The sequence below is a fragment of the Oenanthe melanoleuca genome, chromosome Z, assembly GCF_029582105.1.
Source record: "Oenanthe melanoleuca isolate GR-GAL-2019-014 chromosome Z, OMel1.0, whole genome shotgun sequence".
Classification (NCBI taxonomy): domain Eukaryota; kingdom Metazoa; phylum Chordata; class Aves; order Passeriformes; family Muscicapidae; genus Oenanthe; species Oenanthe melanoleuca.
Genome location: NC_079362.1, coordinates 7,823,497 through 7,848,928, shown reverse-complemented (window position 1 = coordinate 7,848,928; position 25,432 = coordinate 7,823,497). Strand labels below are relative to the sequence as shown.

Here is a 25,432-nt window from a genome sequence, read left to right as displayed (position 1 = left end):
AGGCACAGCCCCCACGGGTGTCCCCACAGGGGAATGTGGGGTTTGAGCTCTCACCAGTCTCACACCAGCCTCCTTCCAGCTCCCAGTGCTCCCAGTCCTCCTGCCAGGGACCATGCTGAGGGGCACACCTGGACTCAGGCTCCTTTTGAGCCGTGCCTCTCCCCTTCTCCCAGCCCCATCACCCCCTCCACGGTGTCACAGAGGAGGACACAGGAGCCCCTGTGGCATGCCCAGGTGGAGCAGTGGTGCCAGGGGCTGAGCTACTCCACTGAGATGGGTGTGGACAGGTTTTCCCGTGCCCCACTGCCCCTGTACCACCTGTGCCCTGTCCCCTGTGCCTTCACCCTGGCAGGGGACAGACAGGGAACCAGTGCATTTTGGGGACGGGACAAGGGGAGGGAGTGGGCACATGCAAGGGGCAGAAGTGCCCCTGTAGGGTGAGCAGCTGGCAGCGCCACCCCACAGGTGTGGGGAGGGAGCCAGAGCACAGCACAAAGCCTGTGACAGGAGTTAAAGCTCACCCAACACTCTCTGTCCCTCCCTGTCCCACAGCCAGGTCCCTTGTGCCAGACTCTGCTGGGATTTCTTGGATGCTCAGTGAGGCACTCCCACTGTTCAAAACAGCAGTAATGGCTGTTGGAAATTGCCCTGTGTCACACCTGGGAGGAATTCTGACACATTTATCAGTAAGTTTTGATTCACAAGCACGGCTGGTTGCCCTGTGCTGACCTGTCAGAAATATTTCTGAACGTTTGTAACCTGAGCAGGGAAGACTTGTGGCCGTGGTGGTAGGGAGGAAGGGAGTGTGCTCTGGGCATCCCATCTGGCTGGGATGACCCCATGGAAATGAGGACTGACTTTGCTGTGGAAACCCAGGGCATGATCCAGTGGGGGAGCTCACTGGTCTGCAAGAGTCCTTGGTGCTGACACTGAGGATTCTGCTGCTGGTGGAGCTGCTGGAGGATGGTGAGCAAGTGTCCCAGAGGTTCCTGTGGTCCCTGATGGTGACCTGGTGTCTGAGCAGGTGTGTCAGACTCCCCAGGTGCACTGAGAAATAGACATGAGCCGGTAAAGCAGCTGACACAGGGACTGCAGCACCAAGCTCAGGTTCCATCTCAGAACTCCAGAGAAGCACCTCCTGCACCTGGGACATCCTCCCACGAAGAATTCAGAGAACAGCAGAACTGACCATGGATCATTAATTTTACAGGTGCTGTGTAGATATTATTTCATTAACAAAATTAAGTTCTTACAAAGAACTCTACCGGGAAGAAAATTATTGCCAAGGTCAGGTTTTTATAACCCCTTTTGCAGCCATTTTATCATAGAGGCTAATGTGGAGAGCACCAAATCAGTGAAGCCAGTCAGACACAGCAGCACAAAAACGTAGGGTTTATTTCCAGGTGTTTGGAACAGACACCCCGACACCTCCACGCTTGCAAAGTTCCATTCCGAGCGCAACTCAGTGGCGTGAGCTCTCCAGGCCGTGGGGCGAGGCACCCTCCACTGCAGTTACTGATTTCTGATCATCACCCAGGTACTGGTTCATGCTATCCCCAGGAATTTATTGCTTCGTTCAGGAAGACTCAGAGCCACGAGGCAGCCGCAGGCTCCAGGCCTGGAGCAGCCCCTCTGCACTTAAACCAGCAAAGGAACTTAAACCTGCTGCTTCCAAAAATGCTCCACACTTTTTCTCAAAGAAAGAATACAGAAGTCCTCCTGCACTAATACTCCACATTAAAATGTTTATAAAAACAGTTCAAAAGTCCAGTTAAGTGTTTATCAGCTCACATTAGTTCCTAATTAGTCTCCTTGCGCAAAGAGATGCTTTATTCCCAAACATTGTAACAATTCAACAAATTTGGATGTGCCACAGGAAACAGAAAATGAAAAAAACCTAGTTGTTTTTAAAAAGCAAAACACTAGAAATGCAATGAAGATAAAACAGTGTTACTTAATTAAGCAACACAAGAAAATACTAAAGTACAAAATACTGCATTTTATTGATATTTGAGTGTTTATGCAGCTCAATGCTGTTAGTCCCCAATACTGAAATTATTTAAAACAAAACACAGCACATCCCACTGCTTCAAAAAACCGTGCTATTTTAATGCTTTAAAAAAAAATAATCAAAAGCCAGAGATATGAAAATTAAGTAAACCCTATAACAAAATACTAACATTTTAAAGGAATTAGTCCAACCATCTCCTGTGTTTCTGCATTCCTCAGATGGTCAAGGTGCAAAGGACACGCTGATAGTGCAGGTGCTGGGAATCCTCTGTCTCACCTGAGCAGAGGGACACGCTGCAGCCTTGAGCTGAGCTGCATGCCCTCAGCTGAGCAGGATTTATCATCACCACAAGCGCTCTGAAAGTTTATTTTAAAACCTAAGAATGCTGAGCACCAGTTCGTGTGCACCTTTGACAAGGAAGAAAGGAGACTGCAGGCAGCGTGGAGTTAAGGTGGCACCAAAGAAGAGGAAATTAAAAAGAGATTTACATGATTCACACAGAGAACAACAAATTTCTGCTGCATGTGCACAGTGCCATTTTTCAGAATTAAATTTACATTATCCTTTTATAAATGTATGTACTTTTATGACACTAGCTTAAGTGGATTTGACAAGGACATTTCACAGAGTATGAGCCAGCAGTGCCCAGCAGGACCAGGCATGCCCTGGGGGTGCCACAGCTGGGTCAGGGAGGGGATTGTCCTGCTCTGCTCTGGGGCAGCCTCACCTCAAATGCTGAGGGCAATTCTGAGCACCTTCAGATAAAAGACATCAAGCTGTTGGAGAATGTCCAAAGGAGGCCTGAGGCTGGTGAGGGGTCTGGATGAAGTTTCAAGGGGGAATTGATTTGCTCAGCCTGGAGGAGACTGAGGTCAGACCTCCCTGGGCTCCTCAACATCCTCCTGAGCAGCAGCAGAAGAGCAGCTACAGATCTCTTCACTCTCAGTGACAGGACTTGAGGGATAGGCTGAAGCTGATTCAGAGGAGGTTCAGGCTGGCTGTCAGGACAGGTTTTTCACCCAGAGGGTGGTCTGGCACTGAACAGGCTCCCCAGGGACAGGGTCACAACCCCAAGGCTGCCTGAGGTAAAGAAGTCTTAGCACATCTCTCTCAGGAACAAGATGGGATTGCTGGGGCTCCTCTGCAAGGCCAGGAGCTGGACACAGTGATCCTGAGGGGTCCCTTCCAGCTCAGCAGACTCTGTGATTCTGTGCAATATGCCAAACGAGCACTGCTCCTGACCTAGGAGGAATCTGCTCCAAGGACAGATCCACAGCTGCGAAGGGAAGTCACTAAGTGTGCAGGGCAGGAAACTAAAGCCTGGAGATAAGAGGAAAAGACAATGTGCTCACGCCATAATGGGGACCAGATGGACTGTGGGCATCTGGAACAGCGAGATACTGTCTTACGTGGCATAAAAAGCCATCACAAATCCCCTCTCCTTCAAAACAACTGACAAAGAACAAGCTCTGTTCAAACTTCTGCCTATACAGAATTGCAACATAGGAGATACAAACTGGTTAAAATACTGCTAGGAATAGCACAAACAAGAGACAGTACTTCACTTACCACTTAATACTCGTTTCTACTGAAAAAGAAAAAAGAAACCAGCCAAACATCCAGATCTTGCTGTATTAAAGTTATATGTACACCTGGCAGTCCAAAAGTTATTTGTCTGGGATTTAATTTAAGCACCTTGATTACACAGTGTCCTTTACTACAAAACAGCCAAACATACATTCATAATCCTAGAACTATTGTCATAAGTAGCGTATTTTAAAGCACTATGTCAGGCAGGTGCAGCCTAAGCTGTTTTTCTCGTTTAAGGGTTAGGAGCCCGCACCACTGTCCTCACATAATGCGGCAATTCATGTTACAGTAATCATTTAAATGCTTTCACTGTTACAAAATGCTTTAGAGAAAAAAAACAAAAACAAAAAAAAAAAAGGAAAGGAAGTTGCACGTGCTGAAAGCGTGCTGTTTCAGGAGACCCCCGAGCTGTCAGCCCTCTGCCCTGCAAAGGGGCTGCCTGGCCCCGGGGGCCACATCCCCATCCCCGCCGCGCGGTCCCGGCGGCGGCACCCGCGAGGTAGGTACCGGATATCCCCAATGGCGCAGCCAGGCTGCGTGTGCGGCACCGCGGCACGCCCTGTGCGCCCGCCCCCGCCCCAGGCGAGGCTCCTCCCGCCCGGCCGCCTCACAGCAGGCTGCTGGGCAGGTTGCTGCTCTGCCACCTGAGGCAGGTGGTCTTAGAGTGTTTGTAGAGGTGGCTGGACTGGCTGAAGCGCTTGCCGCACTTGAGGCAGGCGTAGGGCTTCTCCCCCGTGTGCACGCGGATGTGCTTCTTGCAGTCCGTCAGCGTCAGGAAGGTCTTGCAGCAGATCTTGCAGGCGTACTTACGGGCGCCCTCCACCACCAGCACGTTGTGCTCCGACAGAGCCTTCTTGCACTTGGACAGCACGTCGGCCGAGGCGCGGGTCAGCTGCGGCGGGCCTGGCTGCGACAGGTGCCCGCCCTCGAAGGAGGAGCTGCCGTTCAGCATCAGCTGCGAGCCCGAGGAGCTCTCCTGCAGCTGCGAGCCCCGCACCGAGGTCACCACCGGCATCTTGGGGGCGATGCGGCGGTAGCCAGGGAAGCCGCCGGCCCCGCCGCGCACCGAGCCCATCATGGCCCGGGACAGCGAGTGCAAGCCCAGCCCCGAGCGCGGGAAGTCCATCCCGAACTGCTCCGCTGCTCGGTACCCGGAGCTCTGCACGCACGGCAGGCCCATCACATCCTGCACGGGCCTCACGAAGTGCGAGTCCGTGGGCTCGCTGAACGGGTTCTCCACGTGGGACACGGCGGCAGAGGAGTGGCCACTGTTGGGCCCTGACTCCGGGCTCATCAGGTAAGGGGCGTCGCTGTCCATCCTGCAGTCACTGGTGGTGTTGGGAATGTTGTCGTCGTTGTTTTGGCTGGCGCCAAAGCCACCTCCTCTGCTTTTATTCAAAAAATTTGAAATGCTGAAAGAAGACTTGTGCTCCAGGTTGTTGGACACCTCCATGATGTGGATATCTCCCACCCTGTCGGTGCTGGACTGAGGGTCCGAGAAGCTGCGGTCGCTGCTCTCGGGACTCAGCTCTATCTTCTCTGCGCTCACCACTCCTCCCTCCACCTCCACAGACTCGCTGCCCTCCGCCTGGGAGGTGACATCGCTCACCTCGTCCTGAGGCTCGGGGGAGCTCAGCGGCTCCGACTTCACCACCACCCTCATGTGCTCCTTCTCGTTCAGGCTGACCTCCGGGTTTTCGCACGGGAAGTTGCTCTTCTCAGCAGCAGCCTCCTGGTCAAAGCTGGTTTCCACCTGAGTGGCCTGGGACGCCAGGGACATCTGGGAAATGTTCCCCCCGCCGTTGTCAGACTGGCTGGGCACTTGAGCATCCTCCTGAGCGCCAAAAGACTGGTCGAACATGATGGTGTTGTCCTCCTGGTTATCCGCCGCCGCGTCGGCCTTGGTGTTGTCCACGATCTTGAGCGAGTCCGGGGAGAAGAAGTCCTCCCGCGAGTGCACGACGGGCTGCCCGCTCTCGGCGGCGCCGTCGGGGCCGGGCTCGTCCAGCGCGGGGCGCACGCGCTGGCGGGCGCGCTCCTCGCCGGACTGCTTGCGCTTGTGCAGGCGGCGCACGGGGAAGGCGGCGCGCGGCTCCAGCCCGCCGCGCAGCGCCAGCCCCGCCGCGCCCGCCGCCTCCTCCGCGCCCGGCGCCGCGCCCAGCGCCGAGCTGACGATGCTGAGCCCCAGCTGCTGCAGCATGAAGGAGCGCTGCAGCCGCGCGCTCTGCTCCTGCGCGCGCTCGCTGGGCGGCGACAGCGGCAGCGTGCGCGTCGTCAGGTAGTGCTTGCAGGCCTTCACCACCGAGTTGAGGTGCAGGTGGGACGCCGCCAGCAGCACGTCCATCACGTTGCTCTCGCCCAGCATCAGCGTGGAGGTGTACATCATGTCGATGAGCGCGGCGAAGGCCTCGGCCGTCACCACCTCGCTGTCCAGCTGGATCATGTTCATGCTCTGGTCGCCCTCGGCCACGGTGAAGAGCGCGCGGAAGTGCGTGCTGCAGGCGGCCAGCACCGAGCGGTGCGCCTTGAAGTGCCGGTTGCCCACCACGATGACACAGTCGCACAGCTGCCCGTGCAGCCGCTGGTAGTTGAGCTGCTGGAAGACTTGTTCAAAGTGCCCCGGGAAATCCATGGTCCTGCAAGGCAGAGAGCGCTGTGTGAGCCGCCGAGTTGGTCAGGGGGACAGCGGGAAGGGTGAGAGAGGTGGGACTGTTCTGCCTGGAGCAGGGCCACCTAACCATGACCTTCCAGCCCTGCACAGGACTGCAGAGAAGATGGGACTTTGATTGTTTATCAGTCTGCAGAGAGGCAGAAATTGAAAGACTTTGGATTTTCAAATCGAAAGATAGTAGCAGAAGATGGGGTTCTTCCCTGCAAGGCTGGGGAGGCACTGGCACAGGGTGCCCAGAGAAGCTGTGGCTGCCCCTGGATCCCTGGCAGCGCCCAAGGCCAGACTGGATGGGGCTTGGAGCAGCCTGGGACAGTGGAAGGTATCCCTGCCCATGGCAGGGGGTGGAACAAGACAAGGTGCCCTTCCAACCCAAAGTTTTGTATGATTCTACGGTTGAAGCCTGGTCAGGCTACAGTGAACAGATGAAAGCTGGCAGCTGAAAGACAGACAAACAGTAACTGGTCTGAGTTTAGCACCACCACTTGGGCACAGGATCAAAGCCAGCAGTCTGGACGACAAGGAAAAGCAGTGAAAATGCAGGTTCTGACACAGAGCTGACCTCAGCACCACCCACGCCACAGGCAGCTGTGCTGGAAACTGGACAGCATGGGTCACCTCACACCCACAAGTAAAACATTTAATCCTGGTTTGTAAAGAAATCTGATTAAAAAAATAACCTGCTGCCCCCTCTGATACACTGCCCACACAACTGGGTAACCTTCCACAGAACACTGGGGCTGCTGGCAAAACAAAGAACTGCTCAACCAGACAACTAGGCAAAAGTCAGGGGAGGTTTCTTCCTAAATTTTCACACGCAGAACGTGAGTCATATCTTACTAAATTCATTTCAAGACTACAAGGGTGAGCCTCGGCAGTATCACGTTTCCCCATGGAAAAACAACAGTGTGAGATCTGATGAGCAGGAAGGCTGCACGTCCAAGGCACAGAGAAACTCCTGTGCTCACCTTTATTTTTCAACAGCAATGTGTCCATCAATGCACACAAGACCATAAAGCAGCTAAAAAACGGGTCACACGGCCAGAATTATACTTTTGAAGAGGAATCAAGTGTAAGTCTGCTGATTCAGAAAGTCCATCCTCGCACATGGATGTGTTTGCTGCTTTTTCTTTCCTGCCCATCACTGTTCTTGCTGGCCAGCTCATCGCCCTGCACAGGATATTCCAAAAATCCCACCGTGTGTCCTCGGATGGAGTCAGAACAGGGAGATATCCACCTGGAACACTTAGCACGGGGAAAATCAAGTAATTTAAAGCCTTTGAAAACTCCGGAACACTACCTGCCTGCTGGACAACCAGAGATCTCCTGCCCAAAGGTGCTCTTCTCAAGACAGTGCCCTTTTTTTCCGCGTTCTGTTTGCTTTACGCATCACCTGGAACACTCAAGGCTTGTGCCCCTCCCAGAGAGGCACCTGCATCCCAGCGCTGCATCAGCACCGGTGCAGACGCAGCCGGGGACTCCGTTAAGTGCCGCACACGGGATATAAAAGGGAGTCCGGAGAGCCCCGGTCCCGCCCCGACGCTGGGGTCAGTGGGGTCCGCCTCACGCCGCCCCCGCCCCGCTCACCTGCGGTGTCCGTGCGGGAAGGGCCGTGCGCGGCTCAGGGTGGGTGCTGGGGTGGGTACTGGGCTCGGGAGTGGGATGGGACTGGGACCGGGCTGGGATGGGGACTGGGATGGGTACCGGGATCGGGCCTGGGATCGGCCCCGGCCCCGCTCCCGCCGCTCCGGCCCCGCCCGCCCCGCCCCGCCGCGCCGACAGACTGCGTCACTTCCGGCCGCCGGCGGCGCGGGCCGCGCTGACAGCCAATCGGCGACCTCCTTACTTACAGGCGGCGGCAGCGCCTCAACTCGCCCAATCGGGGCTGAGTTTATTGCCACGAAGGGAAGCAGCGGCGGAAGAGGCGGAGGAACGGGAGGAGCGGGACCGGAACGCCTCGCTGAGCCCCTCGCCATGGCCGCCGCCACCTGGCGCTACCGCGGGGACCCCGAGGCGGAGCGGCCGGCGGCGCTCGGTGAGCGAGACCGGGCCGGGGGCGTGGGGCGGGTCACGGGCCCCGCTCGGGGATCTCACAGGTTTCCTGTCCCGCAGTGCGGTTCGCAAACGGGAAGCTGCAGCGCCCCGACTCCCTGCGCTTCACCGTGTACCGGAGCCAGGACACGGCGCATCCCCGGAAGAAGCACCGTAGGATACTGGTACGGGCCGCCTTGAGGCGGCGGGCGGCCGCGAGCCGGCGGGGCACGGTCACATCGGGATATTGTGATAGTAATGTACACTGGGGCAACAGCCAGATAACGGCCATAATCGGATAAAAGTGTAGATGTTATTAATTAGCCCCATGGGCTGCGGGGCCCGTTATAGACCCCGGCGGGACCGGCGGCCGGACTCCAGCCCAGAGAGCTCCCACGTGTAATCCTTACTGTTATAAATGAGGAACAAAAGTCTCGATATTCAGCAAAATTCGATTGCTTTATTTCATATAGACAGGACAAGCAGCCCTGGGGAGGCAGAGGGGTCACTGCCCACTCCATGCTCCACCCAACTTTGGTTTGCAGCTCCCTTTTACAGCATGGTTTCCTTGTAATCATCAATAATTGTTATTGTTTTGTTGTCATAATTCTGCCAGGTAAGCAGTGGTGGTCCCTGGGATTGCTGGACAATGTGAGTCTCCAGACAATTTGTCAATCCCATAGATTAACATCTGGTGTTGGTAGATAAATGACAGAATTCAGGCAGTCTGGTCTCAGGGATAGGCTGCAATTGATCACACAAAGGCAGGAACCCTGATTTTGCAGAACGTGCTGGGCTGTGTGAAAGCCTTGTTTTGCAAGCTGTCAGTAGATATAACTTATTTAGAAACATAATATTCATAATAGGGGGATTTAAAACAAAATGAATCATATATGTTCCTATCTTTAGTGTCATGCTTCATTTCAGACCTAGGTATTCTGGTTTATACAAGCCCCAGTACTTTTTTGGTTAACATGAATCTTTTATCAATTATCACAGCGCCAAGCAATTCCTGCTGTGAGCTGTGGCGGGGTTTGACCCTGGGAGGGGTTTGACTCTGTTTTGCCCTCGGGGCTGTCACCTCAGCAGGTCCTTCCAGTTGGAGCGAGAAACTCCTCCCTGTGAGGGTGGGCAGGGTGGCACAGGGTGCCCAGAGCAGCTGTGGCTGCCCCTGGATCCCTGGCAGTGCCCAAGGCCAGGCTGGACACTGGGGCTGGGAGCACCTGGGACAGTGGGAGGTGTCCCTGCCGGGGCAGGGGTGAGAATGGATGGGTTTAGAGTCTCTTGTGACCCAAACCGGTTTCGAATTCTGTGAATATCTATGCTGAGCTTTGTAGCAGATTTTTTTTAAAAAAACAATCAGAGTTTAGCCCAGCGTGTTCCACAGGGGTGTGTTCCAAGTGCAGGGTGTCTCTGGGTTCCAGAGGAACCAGAGGAGGCTGTGGCAGGGCCGTGGCTCACAGACACTGCAGGGTGGAGCTGGAAGAGCAGGGACAAGCTGAACCATCGGGAGTTGCTTCCCAGCTAGTCAGGTGCATTTGATAATGGAATCCATTGTGTTCTGTTCTCACTGGGAAATCTTTACCAAAGGTGTCTTTGTTCAGCTAAATTACATCACAAGGGGATCTCTCAGTGAAGAGGGAGCTGAGGATACAATCAGAAGGTGCCTTCTGATGCTGCTTCTACACTCGAGGAATAAACAACTTTTCAGCCCAAATCGTTGGGGGAAATTCCCAGGAAAACCAACACATTCTCATAATGCATTAAAAATACGTTCAGGTGGCTGGGACAGTCCTGGCAGTGCTGTCTCTGGCTTTTCAGCTGGTGAACTGCAGGCACCTGGCAATCCTGGAGCTTAAATGAATCATTGGGAGCCACATGTTAAACTGAAGTACTGCGGGGTGGTCACTGTGGGGTGTTGTGCAAGTGTGCTGATACACTCTGCCTGGGAGGCAGATTGGTGGCCCCAGGGGAAGCAGGGCAGAGGCAGTGAGGGTCCCTCCCAGCCCCCTGCTCAAGGAATTCTCCCTGGTTCCCCAGGTCTCAGAGACAGAGCGGCTCTGCTACGTGGGGCACAACTTTGGCAGCGAGGTCATGAAGTGCAACTCCCTGTGCAGGTAAGGAAGAGGAGCTGCTCAGACACAGCTCCTGCCTCAGAGCTTTCCATGGGGGCCTGAGGGGCTCTGAGGGTTTGTGCGGGAAGCTCCAGCTGCTCAAGCACATCTTGTGGAAGTTGTGATGTGTTGAAAATGTCTTGTGAGGTCTGGGGTGACCATATGGATTAGTGTAGCAGCAGGATGGAGCTTTGTTAGTAATAAATTTCCTTTATCATCAGTTGGTCAGCACATCATTGTGGGCCCTTCCAGCAGAGATATTCTGTAATTCTGTACTGGCTTCACTTCTGCAGAGTCTGTCAAAACATGCCCCTACCAACCTCTGCTCTGCCTGAGCAGTGAAGCCAGGAGAGATGGATCCTGAGATAGAGCAGTGTCCAGTTTGAGGTGCTGCAGCTGAAAAAAGAGCACCAGGAGGTTGTTTGTTCTAAGTTTGGAGAGATAAACACAGTTTAACAAACGTGTAAGGTACAGGTATTAATTCAGCATTGTTTGAGGGCAGGTTTAAGTGCTCTTACCTCTCAACACTGGTGAAGAGGTGGTTCTGGGGGCTACAGTGGTTCTTCCTGCACCTCTGGAGATCCTGAGCTCTGGGAGCTACAAGGAAATTTGGCTGTTGTTCAAGCTATGGCCATCAAGTCCTGGCATAGCAAAAAAGGCAAAAGAAAATAGCAGGCTTTGGTAACTATACCTAATTCAGTTGTTTTAAGACTTCTGCATTTTCTTGGAGCAGCAAATCTTTCTGTTTTTGTATGTACACATGCCTTGGAGGTAACTTGGTTCATTGTAGCACTGTGTGTGCAGGGCAGGAGAGATGCCAGGATGTGAGAAGACCATGTAATTTAAATAATTTCCACTGCTCTGCCTCTCACTAGTCATTGCCCCTGTTCTCCTCAGGTACTTCGTTGGTGTGTTAGACAAGAACTCTGGGCAGATGGAAGTCTACAATGCTGAAATATTCAACATGCAGCCCCTGCTCTCAGGTGGGAGGTGCTGGGAGTCACAGCTGCTCGGTTGCTTTGTCCTTCTCATTCCTGCCTTGTTCCCTTGGCATGGAGCAAAGATGATTCCTTCACTTGTGCATGCTGAGAGGGAGGGGGGAGCTCAGAGAGTCCAGAGTGGAGGTTGAGCAGGGAGTGTAGGGGGTGGGAGTCACTCACAGTGTGCCACTGCTCAAGTGCGGCCTTGTCTGAGTGTGTTTTGCTGAGGGAGGCCTGAGACTCATCAGGAATTGGATCCCTGAATAGCAAAAATCCCCAGGGTTTATCCAGCAGGACTGCTTTTTGTCACTGAACCCAGGATAAGACCCCAAAAGATCACATCTTTTGGTAGCTGGTGTTAACCCTGTACAGCAGGATGTGGGCTTGGCCATAGTCCATATGTTGGGCTTTGTACCAAAAGCTCCTCTTTCCTTCTAGGTTCTCATGTTTGGTGTGTCCTTTAATTAGCCAGGTCACATGGAGGAGATCCTGATGTGCTGTGCCAAGTCTGTCAGTCACAGAGCTACAGGAATTCCCCCAGCTGCTTCTGTCCAGGCACACTAACTGTTGTTGTTTTACAGATAACCCCCTACCTGACGACACAAAGGATTATCAGACCAAGTCCTACAGGGAGAAGGTAAAGCTGAAAGCTGTGTCATGTTCTGCTGTGATTATCTGGCTGACAAGTGCTCATCTTGAGGCTGGGAGGTTTGGTGCCTGCAGGGTAAACCTGTGCAGTTCAGCACTCTCCCTGTGTCCAGGAGGCAGCACAGTCATTGCCTGGCTCAGGAGTATTTTCCTGGTTATTTTAGGCTGGGCCCAGTGACCTCCTGCCCCTCATATCCTGCTCCTGCAGGTTTGCCACAGGAAGGGTTCAAAGATTTCTTAGAGATGGTGGCACTGGAGCGAGCAAGTGGAGTGGAGTGGGTTTTGTGTTCTCCTGGGGGCACAGGGTGCTTTAAGGTGTGTGTGTGTCCTGTGCAGATGGATTTGTGCATCGAGGCCTTTGGAACCAGCAAGCAGAAGCGAGCTCTGAGCTCTCGCCGCATGAACGCTGTGGGCACCGACATTGTGAGCACAGCTGTGACAAAAGCAGCTGCCAACGTTATAGATGCCAAGGGGGTCACAGGTGAGAGGGTTCTGCCCTCAAGAGAACCTCAAGTGCCTTTTTCTGTCTGTCCATGCCAAGTGTGGCTGGAAGAAGAGGAATTTTCTTTAAGTGATGAGGAAGTAGCTGGTCTAACAGCTGGTCCCACTGGACATGATGTTGGAGTGCCCTGAGTGAGGGAGGGTCCCTGTGACATCAGTGTCCCTCCTGCCTGCTTTGGAAGCTCCTGTGGGATTTGAGTTCACTGGCATAAAGGCAGGGCCTTTACCTGGTCTGAACTCTGTGGCATGGCTGTTGAAAAGGCACCTTCTTACCTCAGAGAGTGTGCAGCCTTGGGACAGGTCACAGTCCAGTGTCACCATTCCTGGGGGCTTCCCAGGATGAGAGAGAGCTGGGGCTGCCCTGACTGGAACATCTGGGCAGGAGGGCAGCCAAGAATGAGCAAAATGCAAACAGATTTAGTTAGTTAAAAGGTTTTTAAAGTTAAACAGTTTAACAGATAAATAATTTTTATTTTATTTATATTTTTAAATTAATAATTATTTTTTGTGATTTTTAGTGTGGTATTAATTGTTTAATTAGAAAGTATTATTTGAAATTAAGAAGAAGGAAGATGAGTACCAAAAATGACATGACCTAAACTTTTATATTTTGTTCCATACTTACTATCATACTACAAAAATTTCAAATTTAAAATCCTTTACCATGTGAACAACCCTCCAGAGCACTGCTGGGATCCTGGGAGTGTCACTGGCATGACCTGGGGAGATGTCTGTTGACTGTAGACCCCAGTTCATCCCTTTTGTTCCAGGATGGATATTGATTCTGCTCCCAGAGCTGCTTTATGCCAAGTGGGTTTCCACTGGCAGGTGCCAAAACCTGGTGCCCCTCTTTGCTACATATTTCTCTAGTCTGGAGTGGCATTTCTAAATTTTTATGATGAGAAGGTTCTTGACAGAAGTTGTAAATGTTTAAACCTCCATCTGTGACTAAAATGGTGTTGCTTCTAAAGGAAAGATTTAGGCTGTGTTCCTGTTCTCTCCATTTTGGTAAGCATGATGGAAACACTGCTGTCCTGCTTCCCTCCCCAGCTCTGGAGCAGGACGTGGCCCAGGATGATGTGCAGAACATCTCTGCCTTCCTGCCGCCGTGCCACGAGGACGCCGACCGCCCCGAGCACGTTTACAAGTTTGAGGACAGTATCTTTTCTGTGTCACGGTGGCTCAATGAAGCCATCTGGCCCCTCACAGGCCAAGAGCTGGGTGCAAGCTCATGCTGCCCTGGGGTTCTGGGGCCTGCAAGTGCCATGTCCTGCCTCTTTCCTGTGGAGAGCAGGCTGCTCTGCCTCCTGGTGAGCAGCGTTCCACAGGGAGTATTGGTGGGGTTGGCCTTGCACAAGTGAGCTGTGCTTGTGCCACAGCCTGGTAGAGGCCTTAGTTCCTGGGCAGCTTCCATCCCCTTGCCCTGCCCACTGCCTCTCAAGTGAGTGTGGACAGAGCTGCTGTCCTGATTTGAAGGACAGGTGTCTGCCAATAAAGGCAGGAGCTTCTCTTTGAAATGGAGAATGCAAACACCCTTCCCTCCAAATTATTATAATTTTGCAATGAAGGGGCTCTCAGGCAAAGAGATGGGAATTAGGAATAACAGTTCTTTACTGGGAAAATTCAAATAGAAATGCAGTATTACACAGAACAATCCCAGCCCTGCCAGAGTCAGAATCCAAGCTGACACCCGTCAGTCAGTCAGGGTTTTGGCACAGTCCCATTCAATGGTGGCTGCATCCTCCTGCAGGGGCAGATGTGGTTCAGCTGGAGCAGTGCTCCTGGAGAAGGTGCAGTTTCCTCTGAAGCTCCAGGGATGATGTGGAAAGGTCTGGCTTTCCTCTGGAATCCAGTGGAAAGAAGGTTCCTTGGTGTCCCAAATCTCAGTTTTTATCTGGGTAGGAAAGGCTTGGCTCCTCCCCTGGCTGGAGCATCTCCCATGGGATGATGGAATTTTATCAGTCATGCCCTGGGACTCACTGGCCATGAACAGGAGATATCTCCTGGAGGGAGGATGGGCTGTGGGAAGATAAAGATGATTGCCCAGCTGGTTTAAAGATGGCCCATGAGCAGATAATGTGTGCCAGGAGATCAGGGTCACTGCCCCACCTGGCTGCAGCAGATGGGGACAGAATACACATTGCTGCCACATCAGCTCAGGCTTGTTGATTTCCTTAAAACTCTGCCAGTCCTGTCTCCTGCCGAGTACGAGGCGCTGCAGGTGCCAGCAGCAGCCCTGGCCAGCATCACCACGGAGGAACTGGCCAAGAGAGCAGAGGAGAGAAGGTGAGGCTGCCACCAGGAGCCAGGTGCTGGCTGAGGGCCAGCAGGGCTGCTGCTGCCAGTGCCACGGCTCTGGGCAGAGGGGGGATGTGGGATCCCCCAGGCAGCACCTGCCTTGGGGAGTGGAATGTGGGGGACAGTTGTGTCCCAGCAGCAAGGGGCCCTTGGGCAGCTGAGCTCCCCCTCTCCTTCCTCAGCCACTGCTCCTTCGTTTTGGAGGAGCTGAAGTTCCTGCCCACTGATGAGAAGAGCAGAGACCACAAAGCCCGATGCCTCTGGTTTCTGGACACCCTCATCAAGTTCAGTCGCCTGAAAGTGATCAAGAAGAAGCGTAAGAGAGTGTTCAGCTCATAAACACATGCTTTTGGGAATGTCTCCATCATCCTTTGCTTGTCAGCTGAGTGTGTGGATCATACCTCTGCCCTGCTCAGGGCCTGCTGTTGAAACAGCACCACACAAAACATTTAGGTTGAGCTTTTCCAGACTTGCCATCTTCCTTAGAACTTGTGTGTCTTTGTCAGTCCTTGGCAGGGCTGAGGGAGGAGAAAGTGGCAAGCCTGGCTTTAAATATCTTCCTACATTGGTGGAAACACAGAAGTCACACATAGGACTTGTCTAAGGAAGATGTGAGAATGACTAGACTTGGTGATAGTAGTTAGTGTGCTCTCAGCTTTACCAGTATTTTGTGGCAAAAGAAATACATGCATAAGTATGTGTGCATTTTAGATTGTAGAGTATGGAAGTGGGAGATCGATTTTACTAAGAAAATAACAGCTGTTGGCATTTTCTCAGGCCTGAAAAATTATGAGACCTAGAAGTCAAGCACCGAAGTTCCTTTTAGCTTTGTTGTGTTCCTGGGAAGAGGCAATAACTGGTGGGATTCCTGGGGTTGGACTGTGATCCTGGTGGGTCCCTTTCCACGTGGGTATTCTGATATTCCATAAGTGTCAGGATGATTGATGTGCTGCTGTGGTGGGTGGGCAGTGCAAGGTAGAATGTGTGCTCCTCATTCCACTGCAAAGCCCCTTTCTGCCCTAGATCCAATGGGTCCTGAGTGCCCACACATCATCAGCAGGAAACTCATGAAGAATTTCAGCTCACTGACCTACAACGATGGCAGGTAAGGAATGGTGTGTGATGCTCTCGAGGCACAGGTGTGGCAGACCTTGAGGGGACAGACACCATCAGGAACCCCCTTACAGAATATCTCACGAGTTCTCCCTCTTGCCACACAGCATCCAGAACTTAATCTCTGCATCCATGAAGGCTAAAATCACTGCATATGTCATTGCCTTGGCTTTGCACATCAACAACTTCCAGACAGATCTCACCGTCCTGCAGAATGACATGAAGCTCCCAGAGACAAGGTGAGTCACCCTGGCCCTTCACACCCACTGGGATCCTCCTACAGAAACACCCTGGGAGAGCTCTGAAGTGCCTCTGGACCGGGGCAGGGTTTTAGTTTTCCAGGGAAGGATGGGCAGCTGCCTGTGGGTGCAGGACCTGCCTTTCCCAGGAGTCACCTGGCAGCTACAGCTCTGATCCAGCTGTGCTCCTGTCCTTGGCCCTGCAGCATTCACTGGATCTGGTTTTCTGGCCAAAACCTCAGTTATTACTGGGTCCTACCAAAGCCCTGGTCACTGCTTGGTTTTCAAGCTCCCTCATTGGTTTTGATGCCATCACTTATTTTGCCCACAGTTACCATCTTTATTCTTTGCTCAGTAGCAGTGGGTTTAGTGGGTTTAAAAGCAGTCTCTGCTGTTGGTGTCCATCCATTTTCCCTTTCTGTTTTTCTTTCTGGAGCTAAGTTTTCTCAGGAATCCCTGCTGGTTTTAGCAGTTGATGCCCTGGGTTTGGGTTGTGCTGCCCTGCAGCTGTGGGGAAAAGGTGGAGGAGGGTGGGACCTGCTGGAAAAATCAGCAGTGCTCTGTGCCTTGCAGCCCTGCTGCTGCCAGCTGCTGTCTCCCTGTGCCACAGAGACCCTCCCCAGGGCTGTGGGTGCCCGTGGGGTCGTGGCACGGGGGGCTCAGCCCCACTGATGGCACCTCTCTGGTGTTTTCCAGGATCCTGGACATCGCCAAGGCCCTGCGGCTCCGGGTGTCCAAGGCCAAGGGGGGCCCAGGGCTGGAGGATGAGCAGAACCACAAGCTGGGCACTCTGTCTCTGCCCTTGCCCTCGCAGAAGGCACCCGAGGGACAGCGGAAGCGCAGGAAAATGAACTGAGGAGCCCAGCAGGGCCGAGGGACACACAGCCCCTCCCTCACAATGTCATGGGGATGCCTTCAGCTGCTGGGGTTGGGTCCAGCATCAGCTCTCACCCTGCTGAGACCCGGGCTGAGGGGTTCACCTCATTAAAATGCTGCTTTTTTTCTATTTGTATAGAAAAAGCTATACTAAAACCTTTATTTTCCAGTTTGTCTGGGGTGCGGGGTGAAATGGAGGTTGTGCTGGAGCACAAGGGAACAGTTTGAGGTGGCAAGTTCTCCCCTGACACCTGAGTGGCTGCTTCTGGTCCGTGGCCCCTCCCAGGTTCAAGGTCAGAAGCAGGGAGACAAAGTGTGACTTAGGTACACTTTTTTAGTTTCTCTGGAGTGTCAATGTAATCCTGTGTTCAAAAACTGTAAAGATGTTCACAGTTTTTGTCACTTTTCCTGGGGGAGGGAGAGTTCTGTGATTTGGATGTGATACCACCTTCAGGGAAAGCAGTGAGTATGAGGCCACAGCTGTGGCTTCCCAGCCCTTTGCAGAGACACTTCAGTCTGGTTTCCCTGAATTTTCACTCTCCTGGGAGCTGTTCACTTAGTGAGGCTGTAGGAGTCAGGAGGGCTTGTGAGAAGCAGGATTACTACCTCCAAACTGGTGTGTGAAATGAGAGCATGGAATGTCAGGAAATCATCTCTCTGGGATGTTGCTGCTTCAGGCAGTAATTTGGGTTTGGTCCATCCTCTCTGGATTGATGTGTCTGCTCACACACCTCCAAGAGCCACTGTTCACCCCTCTCATTAGCAGTGACACAAACATCCTGTGTGCTGGGGAGGGTAATTACTGCAGGGGGAATTGCAGGCTCCAGGTAATCAATAGGACTGGTTGAGGTTGGAAGGGACACCTGGAGGTTTCTTTGTCCAGTCCCTCTGCCTGCTCAAAGCAGGTGCCTGGGGCTGTGTCCAGGTGACTGGAGTGTCTGTGGTTACAGGAACTCCACAAACTCACAGTGAAGCAGCATTTCCTGATGTTCAGAGGGAATGCTGCTGAGTTGCCCTGGTGCAGTGATGCTCCAACCCCTTCAGCATCTTCCCTGGATCCCCAGTGTGTGTCTGGAGCTGAGGAGCCCAGGCTGGGCAGAGGAGGAGCTCCAATTCTGCCCAGAACTGGCCACTGCCACGGGGCATTTCTGGCTGGCTGCTGGAGAGACACACGGGACACAGTGCCCAGCCCTGACCCTTCAGCACAAGCAAAGGGAGCAGTTCCCAGGGGAATGCTGCAAACCCTCCAGGGGTTTGTCCAGGCTGGGTGCTGCCAGGAGCACATTCCCCATACTGCTGCCTTTTTCACAACCTAGAAATGAAACTCAGCTAATTTTAGTATTTAGTATAAAAGGGGATCTTTATTTGGAGGCTTTCAGGGGCAGTTAGGGAAAGGTGTCCACAAAATCCCGCACACATAGGGTGAATGCAAGTTCTGTAAGTTCAGCAAATCAGTGTAATTGACAAAAAAGCACCAATTAGGAGAATAAGTGGTGATGCAGTTCCCCCCAGGTCAAGCCCCTTCCCTGGAGCCTTCTCTTGGTATGAGCTGTTCTTTGTCCATGAAATGCATCTCAAAGAGCTGTTCTCAGCCTTGGTGCCCAGGAAGAACCAAGACAGCACTGGGGCCTTGTACATCCCAGGGCTTGCAGCTCTGGAATTTGTCTTTTTGTTAAGGTAAAGAGCATGGAAAATTACTGAGAAAACTAGCCACTGATACCATAGGCTACAGAGCTACAAATGTATGTGCAGAGAACACAGAGAAAAAAAAGAAAGCAAAAAACCAAATTGGCATCATTATGAACCTGCTTGCTTGTAAATTACCCCAGCAGCTGCCTCAGTGGGAAGAGGGAGACACCAACAGCTCTTTTCCCAGCAGTATTTCTTTAGTGAGGTGCTGCTGAAGTTGTTCTGATGACAGCCCCCACCCCTGAGCTGTCAGCTGTTTGGGTTTGGTTGTTTATTAAATTTTATTAAAAGTACAGAATATTTAGTAACACTTCTAGCCACTAGCTAGAAGCGAGTAAAATGAAGACAGATTTAGTTAAAGTTAAATTGTTTAATAGAGAAATAATATTTTTATTATTTATATTTTTAATTTAATAATTAGATTTTTGTGATTTCTAGTGTATTAATTTTTTAATTAGAAACTATTATTTGAAATTATGAAGAAGAAGGAAGATGAGTGCCAAAATATACACCCCCCCTAAATTTTTCTATTTTGTTCCATACTTACTATTGTATTATAAAAATTTCAAATTTAAAACCCTTTACCATGTGAAAGAACACACTCTACACACTTGTGATTTTAACTTCATTACTTAAATTTGGAAGTTTTCTCCAAGGCTTCAGGTTAAAAGTAGTGTTTTCTAGGGGGTCAGTGTCAGAAAGCACAGAAAGCTCAAAAACCCCAGGTTTCTGGGATCCAACAGCCAACTGTGCTCTCAGTTTCTAGCCAAAAGGAAAATCCAGCCTGTTTCAGAGCACTGTCAGCAATGGAGGGACAGGGACATTACAGGTTGTGATCAGAAGGCAATTTTATTGAGTAAACAAGGCATTTATGTAGGGTTTTACTTGTATGGAATTTATATAGGGTTCTGTCCAATTTCCCACTGGTTATGCACTCTTCATGACATCACGTCCCTGGTAACCTTATCACAAAGTTCCACGTGGCTCTTGGTCACTTCTTGCCCAGGAAACATTTATCTGTGTCTCTCCCGTGGTTTTTGCTCCATTAGACACATCAGCCCCTTTATCACTCCCACTGCAGTCTCTGGTTTATTCCCCACAGAGCACAGCCCTGGAGGAGGCGCCTGGCACTGAGCAGCAGGGCTGTAGGATGTGACCAAAGGGAGCAGCTGTCCCTTCTGCAGCCCCTGTGCACCTGCTCACCACAACCTGCCTTCCCCAAAGAAAGCAGTTCAGTATTTACACAGCAGAGCTGTTCAGCATTTCCTGGACAAACAAAATCACGTCTCAAATCCACATCTTACAAGTGTTAAGAAATAATTACAAATTGCCTTTGCATAGCCCACTTTGGCAAACAGCAGAGATCTGAAGGTAATTAAATTATACCTCCCTTTGTTTACTCCTGCTTCCTACTCCAGCTAATTCCTACCTGAGCAAATTCCCACTGGGAGCTGGGCAAGGAATGCTCCCCTTCCTCCCCACCTCCAAAACTAGAGTTACAGCCTTTTTGGAGTCATGAAATGAAAAATGGGCCCAGACCCTGGGCTGCCCCAGCCCTTTGGGGCTGGTCCTGCTGTGGGCAGGTGGCTGCAGAGGAACCTCCAAGCCCTGCCACCATGGGGGATTGTGGCAGTGATGGTGCCCAGCCCTCGCCACCACCACCCTGTGTGGCACAGAGCTGAGAGCTGTGGGCAACTGCAGGGTGAGATGACACTGCTATAAATGGGGATATTCAGCAAAATTCGATTGCTTTATTTTATACAGTCAGAGCAAGCAGCACTGGGGAGGCAGAGGGGTCACTGCCCACTCCATGCTCCACCCAACTTTGGTTTGCAGCTCCCTTTTACAGCATGGTTTCCTCGTCGTCATCAATAATTGTTATTGTTTTGTTGTCATAATTCTGCCAGGTAAGCAGTGGTGGTCCCTGGGATCTCTGGACAATGTGAGTCTGGACAACTTGTCAAGTCCCATAGATAACCATCTGGTGTTGGTAGATAAATGACAGAATTCAGGCAGTCTGGTCTCAGGGATAGGCTGCAATTGATCACGCAAAAGCAGGAAACCTGATTTTGCAGAATCTACTGGGCTGTGTGAAAGCCTTGTTTTGCAAGCTGTTAGTAAAACAGAATGATTTAATTATATATTTTCCTTTGTTTAGTGTCCTGTTTTATTTCAGACCTGAGTGTTCTGGTTGACACAAACTGCAGTATTTTTATGATTAACACGAATCTTTCATCAGTTATCACAACACCGAGGGCAAACCTCAGCTCAGTGTGCAGTGTGTGTCCCCAGCCAAAATCCCTTCCTCCCAGCTGATCTCTGGCTGGAGCAGGCACCAGCTGGGCTGTGGTGAGGAGCATGGCCAGGATTGATATTGCAGCCCCACAACATCTGCAGCTGTGCTTTTACAGGCTCCAGTGGGGCTAACAAGGAGAACCCAATGTGCCCCCACAGTAACACTTCCACTTGTGATTGCACCAATGTGCAGGAAGGAGGAACTGCCTTGTTGGCAGTGTGTTGGGCTGATGTGGCCAGCAATGTGAATTCTGTGTATTCCAGCAATGTGAATTCTGTGCATCCCAGCAATGTGAATTCTGTGTATCCCAGCAATGTGAATTCTGTGTATCCCAGCAATGTGAATTCTGTCCCCATCTGCTGCAGCCAGCTGGGGCAGTGACCCTGATCTCCTGGCACACATTATCTGCTCATGGGCCATCTTTAAACCAGCTGGGCAATCATCTTTATCTTCCCACAGCCCATCCTCCCTCCAGGAGATATCTCCTGTTAATGGCCAGTGAGTCCCAGGGCATGACTGATAAAATTCCATCATCCCACTGGGAGATGCTCCAGCCAGGGGAGGAGCCAAGCCTTTCCTACCCAGATAAAAACTGAGATTTGGGACACCAAGGAACCTTCTTCCCACTGGATTCCAGAGCAAAACCAGACCTTTGCACATCATCCCTGGAGCTTCAGAGGAAACTGCACCTTCTCCAGGAGCACTGCTCCAGCTGAACCACATCTGCCCCTGCAGGAGGATGCAGCCACCATTGAATGGGACTGTGCCAACACCCTGACTGACTGACGGGTGTCAGCTTGGATTCTGACTCTGGCAGGGTTGGGATTGTTCTGTGTAATACTGCATTTCTATTTGAATTTTCCTAGTAAAGAACTGTTATTCCTAATTCCCATATCTTTGCCTGAGAGCCCCTTCATTTCAAAATTATAATAATTTGGAGGGAGGGGGTTTATATTCTCCATTTCAAAGAGAAGCTTCTGCCTTTATTGGCAGACACCTGTCCTTCAAACCAGGACAGTGTCCTCAGGGCTGCCAGGGACAGCAGTGCTCCGTGCTCCCCTCCTGTCCCCAGGGCCAGCAGGTGTGATGTGCATCCCCCTGGTGCCCCATGAAGAGCTGCTTGCACACCTACTGGGCTCACACAATAGTTATCCTTCCAAACCCACTGTCCTATGGAACCACACAATGCTCATTCTGTGGGATCACGTCAAACATTAACCAAGAGCAACGGGAGAGTCACCAGCCCAGTTACACCAGCTCAGCTCGGTATTTGGAAAGTTACATCAAAGTGTTTCAATTGCTCAGCAATTGAAACTCTGGGGTCTGTGACCACCAAGAGACCCCAGAAGAATCCACAAGTAAAGGGAAGGGAACATAACTTAATGATTTTGGGGAAATCACTATCCTATATATGCTTATTCCAGGAAAATAAATGACTATGTCAGTAAAATATAGAAACCAAACAGGAGTTTTTTCAACATGCACAGTATTTCAGAGATGTCCCCTCATGTACCTAGCCAAATAAAGAATAGCAGGCTCTTAATGCTCCATTGTTGTTAGGGATTTGTTCAACTGATCTTGGTACCACCATGGCCAAAACAGCTGTGGTTTAATGCACACAGGGCTGCTTGGCAGAGTGTGATCACAGCACTGGCTCAGCATTTGCAGATCTCTGCAATCCCTTTGCACATTCCTTGATCCTTCTTCCAATCCCTCTACTTCCTTTGCCTGCTCAGTCTGCTCCCAGATGAACAGCCAGTCTATAACTTCTTTTTTCCCCATTGCTATCATGTGGGGTTTTTTAAGTGTGTCTAATTCGGTATTTCTGACAGCTTTTTTTTTGCCTGAGAGCCCCTTAATTTCAAAATTATAGTAATTCGTAAGGAGGGGGTTTACATTCTCCATTTCAAAGAGAAGCTTCTGCCTTTATTGGCAGACACCTGTCCTTCAAACCAGGACAATCAGCATCAGGGCTGGAAGCCAGGAGAGGAGCTGGTGGAGGAGCAGGGAGAGGGAAGGGCAGCACAGCCCTTTGCTGTCCCACATGCAGTGCCCAGCATGGCTCAGCTTCCTAAAAACACTTCCTCCCAGTTTCACCTGCCCTGGTGAGTAAATGAACACCTCTCCCTTTGCAGCCCTGGTGATTTACCAAAATAAGAGTTTTGGTCTAATACCAACACTCAACTGTGACAGACAAGACTCTCTAACATTTCAAAGTTACAAAGTGTGTGTTTATTCAGCGCTGGGCAGCAGTGAGGTAATCCTCTGATACACACTGCAAAATCACAGGTGATCACAGAGTCTATTTACTGACAAAGGGTTCAAACAAATGCATATTCATAATAACAGCCCCTCCCATGTCCCCTTCCTATGGTAATTAGCTTGAATAGCTATTAAGCATTGATTGACTTCTTAAATTAAGTCTGGGGTCGTTTTTGTGGGGAGAGGTCTTAAAAGGAGGAAGCAAGGGGAGTCTTCCTCACCCTAAACTCTTGACCTTTTCTATCAATGACAATACAAATGATTTCTGGGGATAGTCCAATTTCCCAAAGAATGGGTTTCTGGTTGCATTGTCCATGTTCCTTTGGATCTACTCACTAGTTTCGTCTTTTCCCATTTTAAGCACAGCTGGACAAACATGAAATGACAGACAATCAGTTATTTAAGTTTCAGATAACTACTCCCTTCTAACTTCTAACTTGTAATTATTTTCAGCCAGGTAACTGAAATCCTAATTTTCTAAGATTAGTGTTTCAGCCTGAAAGGGCTGCCAAAGACTGGGCTCCCTGGTCCTGCTGCAGAGCCCTGAGCTCCAGCTCCCTGTCAGGAGTGTGCAGCTGGCTGCTGTGCCACCTGCTGTCCCCACTGTCCCCCTGGGCTCCACAGGACGCCCCAGAGCAGCAGGAGGGTGCAGGCAGGGGCAGTGATGGCCAATCCTCCCATCATCACCAGAACACAGCACAAAGTGCCATATCCAGCCTCTCCTTACACACCTCCAGTAACTCCAGCGCCTCTCTGGCAGCCCATTCCAGTCTCTGAAACAAAATTCTTGTGATATCTGAGAGGAATGTCCCATTTGTCTTTACAAACAAACGGTGGGTCTGCTGGTAGATAAAACCAGCACTAAGAGATAAAAGAAGCAATGGGAGGGATTCCACTGGTTGATGAATGGGAAAAGATATTTGCCTTTACAAACAAACTGTAGGTTCACTGATAAATGAAACTGGAAAATGAAAGAAGCAATGGGGGAAAACCACAGATTCTATAAGAATTAAAATTAGAAGGGAGGGTTGTACATTAGAGGGGAATTTCAGGTATCAGGTGTTTGGGCAGTCTGTGCCTCTCAAGTGCCTCAGCAATGGGGAAAGAGAGGGAAATTGGGATAAAAGGAGGCTGCAGCCTCCAAAAATCTGAGAGATCCCAGGGGATGCCCCAGGGCCTCTCCTTTATTGCAATAAAGTAAAAGGACTCCTCTGTCTCCTTTCTGAACATGAACCTCTGGAGTTTGTGGATTAATTTTCCTGACATATCCAACCTGAGCCTCCCTAACACAGCTTGTCCTCTCACCAGTGGCTGTCCAGGGAAGGACCCCAGGGTGACAGGGACATGCAAACCCCCGCTGGACACGCCAGTCCAGACCGGTGCTGCCCTGACCGTGGGGTCTGGCCACTGTCACCCCAGACCCCAGCAGGGCCACTGAGCTGTTCTGGGCTGTCTGCTCTCTCGGGGCAGTCAGGATGACATTGCTCAGCCAGGGAATGTTGGACAAAGCTGCGGGTCCTGCGGAGGACACGGGGACACTGGGGAAGATGTGACAGTGCAGGACAGAATGGGACAGAGCAGGACCGACCGGCCAGGACTGGGACCAAGCAGAGAGGATCCAACCGCCACTCACCGAGCCTGACTTAGATCCTGAACCCCCCATTCACCGAGGCTGGGTTCCATCATTAACCCCCCACTCACCGAGCCGATCGCAGCCCCCGCCCGGGCTCCGGGACGGACAGGGCTCGTTCAGACACCGCAGTGCCCGAGCCCGCACGGCACCCGCAGAGCTCGGGACTCGGGCACACGGAGCCGCCGCGCTGACCCAGCCCCGGCCGCTGCCGTGCGGAGCGGAGCCCACGCGTCCCTGCCCAGCCCCGCGCGGAGCGGAGCTCACCGCAGCCCGCTCGTTCCCGTACGGAGCTCACCGGAGCTCGCCCGTTCCCGTACGGAGCTCACCGGAGCCCGCCCGTTCCCCCCCGTTCGCGCCCGTTCCCGTACGGAGCTCACCGGAGCTCGCCCGTTCCCGTACGGAGCTCACCGGAGCTCGCCCGTTCCCGTGATGAGCTCGCCCGTTCCCGTACGGAGCTCACTGGAGCCCGCCCGTTTCCCCCCG

At 51.8% G+C, this 25,432-nt stretch overlaps 2 protein-coding genes across 4 annotated transcripts; one reads left to right on the top strand and one right to left on the bottom strand.

Annotated features, from left to right (window-relative positions):
- Positions 1 to 1,376: 1,376 nt before the first annotated feature.
- Positions 1,377 to 8,023, bottom strand: ZBTB5 (zinc finger and BTB domain containing 5). Of its 3 annotated transcripts, XM_056513279.1 has the most exons (3): positions 7,857 to 8,023; positions 7,238 to 7,514; positions 1,377 to 6,237 (listed from the first exon to the last, which is right to left on the bottom strand). In XM_056513279.1, the coding sequence occupies exon 3, from the start codon at positions 6,231 to 6,233 to the stop codon at positions 4,209 to 4,211; it is 2,025 nt and encodes a 674-aa protein (XP_056369254.1). In that variant the 5' UTR covers positions 6,234 to 6,237; positions 7,238 to 7,514; positions 7,857 to 8,023; the 3' UTR covers positions 1,377 to 4,208. The 3 variants fall into 3 exon arrangements, with proteins under 3 accessions (XP_056369254.1, XP_056369256.1, XP_056369255.1); XM_056513281.1 differs by lacking the exon at positions 7,238 to 7,514 and having other exon boundaries at positions 7,570 to 8,023; XM_056513280.1 differs by lacking the exon at positions 7,238 to 7,514.
- Positions 8,024 to 8,110: 87 nt separating this feature from the next.
- Positions 8,111 to 17,217, top strand: POLR1E (RNA polymerase I subunit E). The gene is made up of 12 exons (XM_056513288.1): positions 8,111 to 8,304; positions 8,382 to 8,485; positions 10,341 to 10,417; positions 11,312 to 11,397; positions 11,976 to 12,031; positions 12,379 to 12,523; positions 13,594 to 13,701; positions 14,733 to 14,829; positions 15,024 to 15,157; positions 15,865 to 15,946; positions 16,062 to 16,193; positions 16,890 to 17,217. Exons 1-12 carry the CDS (start codon positions 8,244 to 8,246, stop codon positions 17,047 to 17,049), a joined length of 1,242 nt encoding a protein of 413 aa, XP_056369263.1. The 5' UTR covers positions 8,111 to 8,243; the 3' UTR covers positions 17,050 to 17,217.
- The last annotated feature ends 8,215 nt before the right edge of the window (positions 17,218 to 25,432 follow it).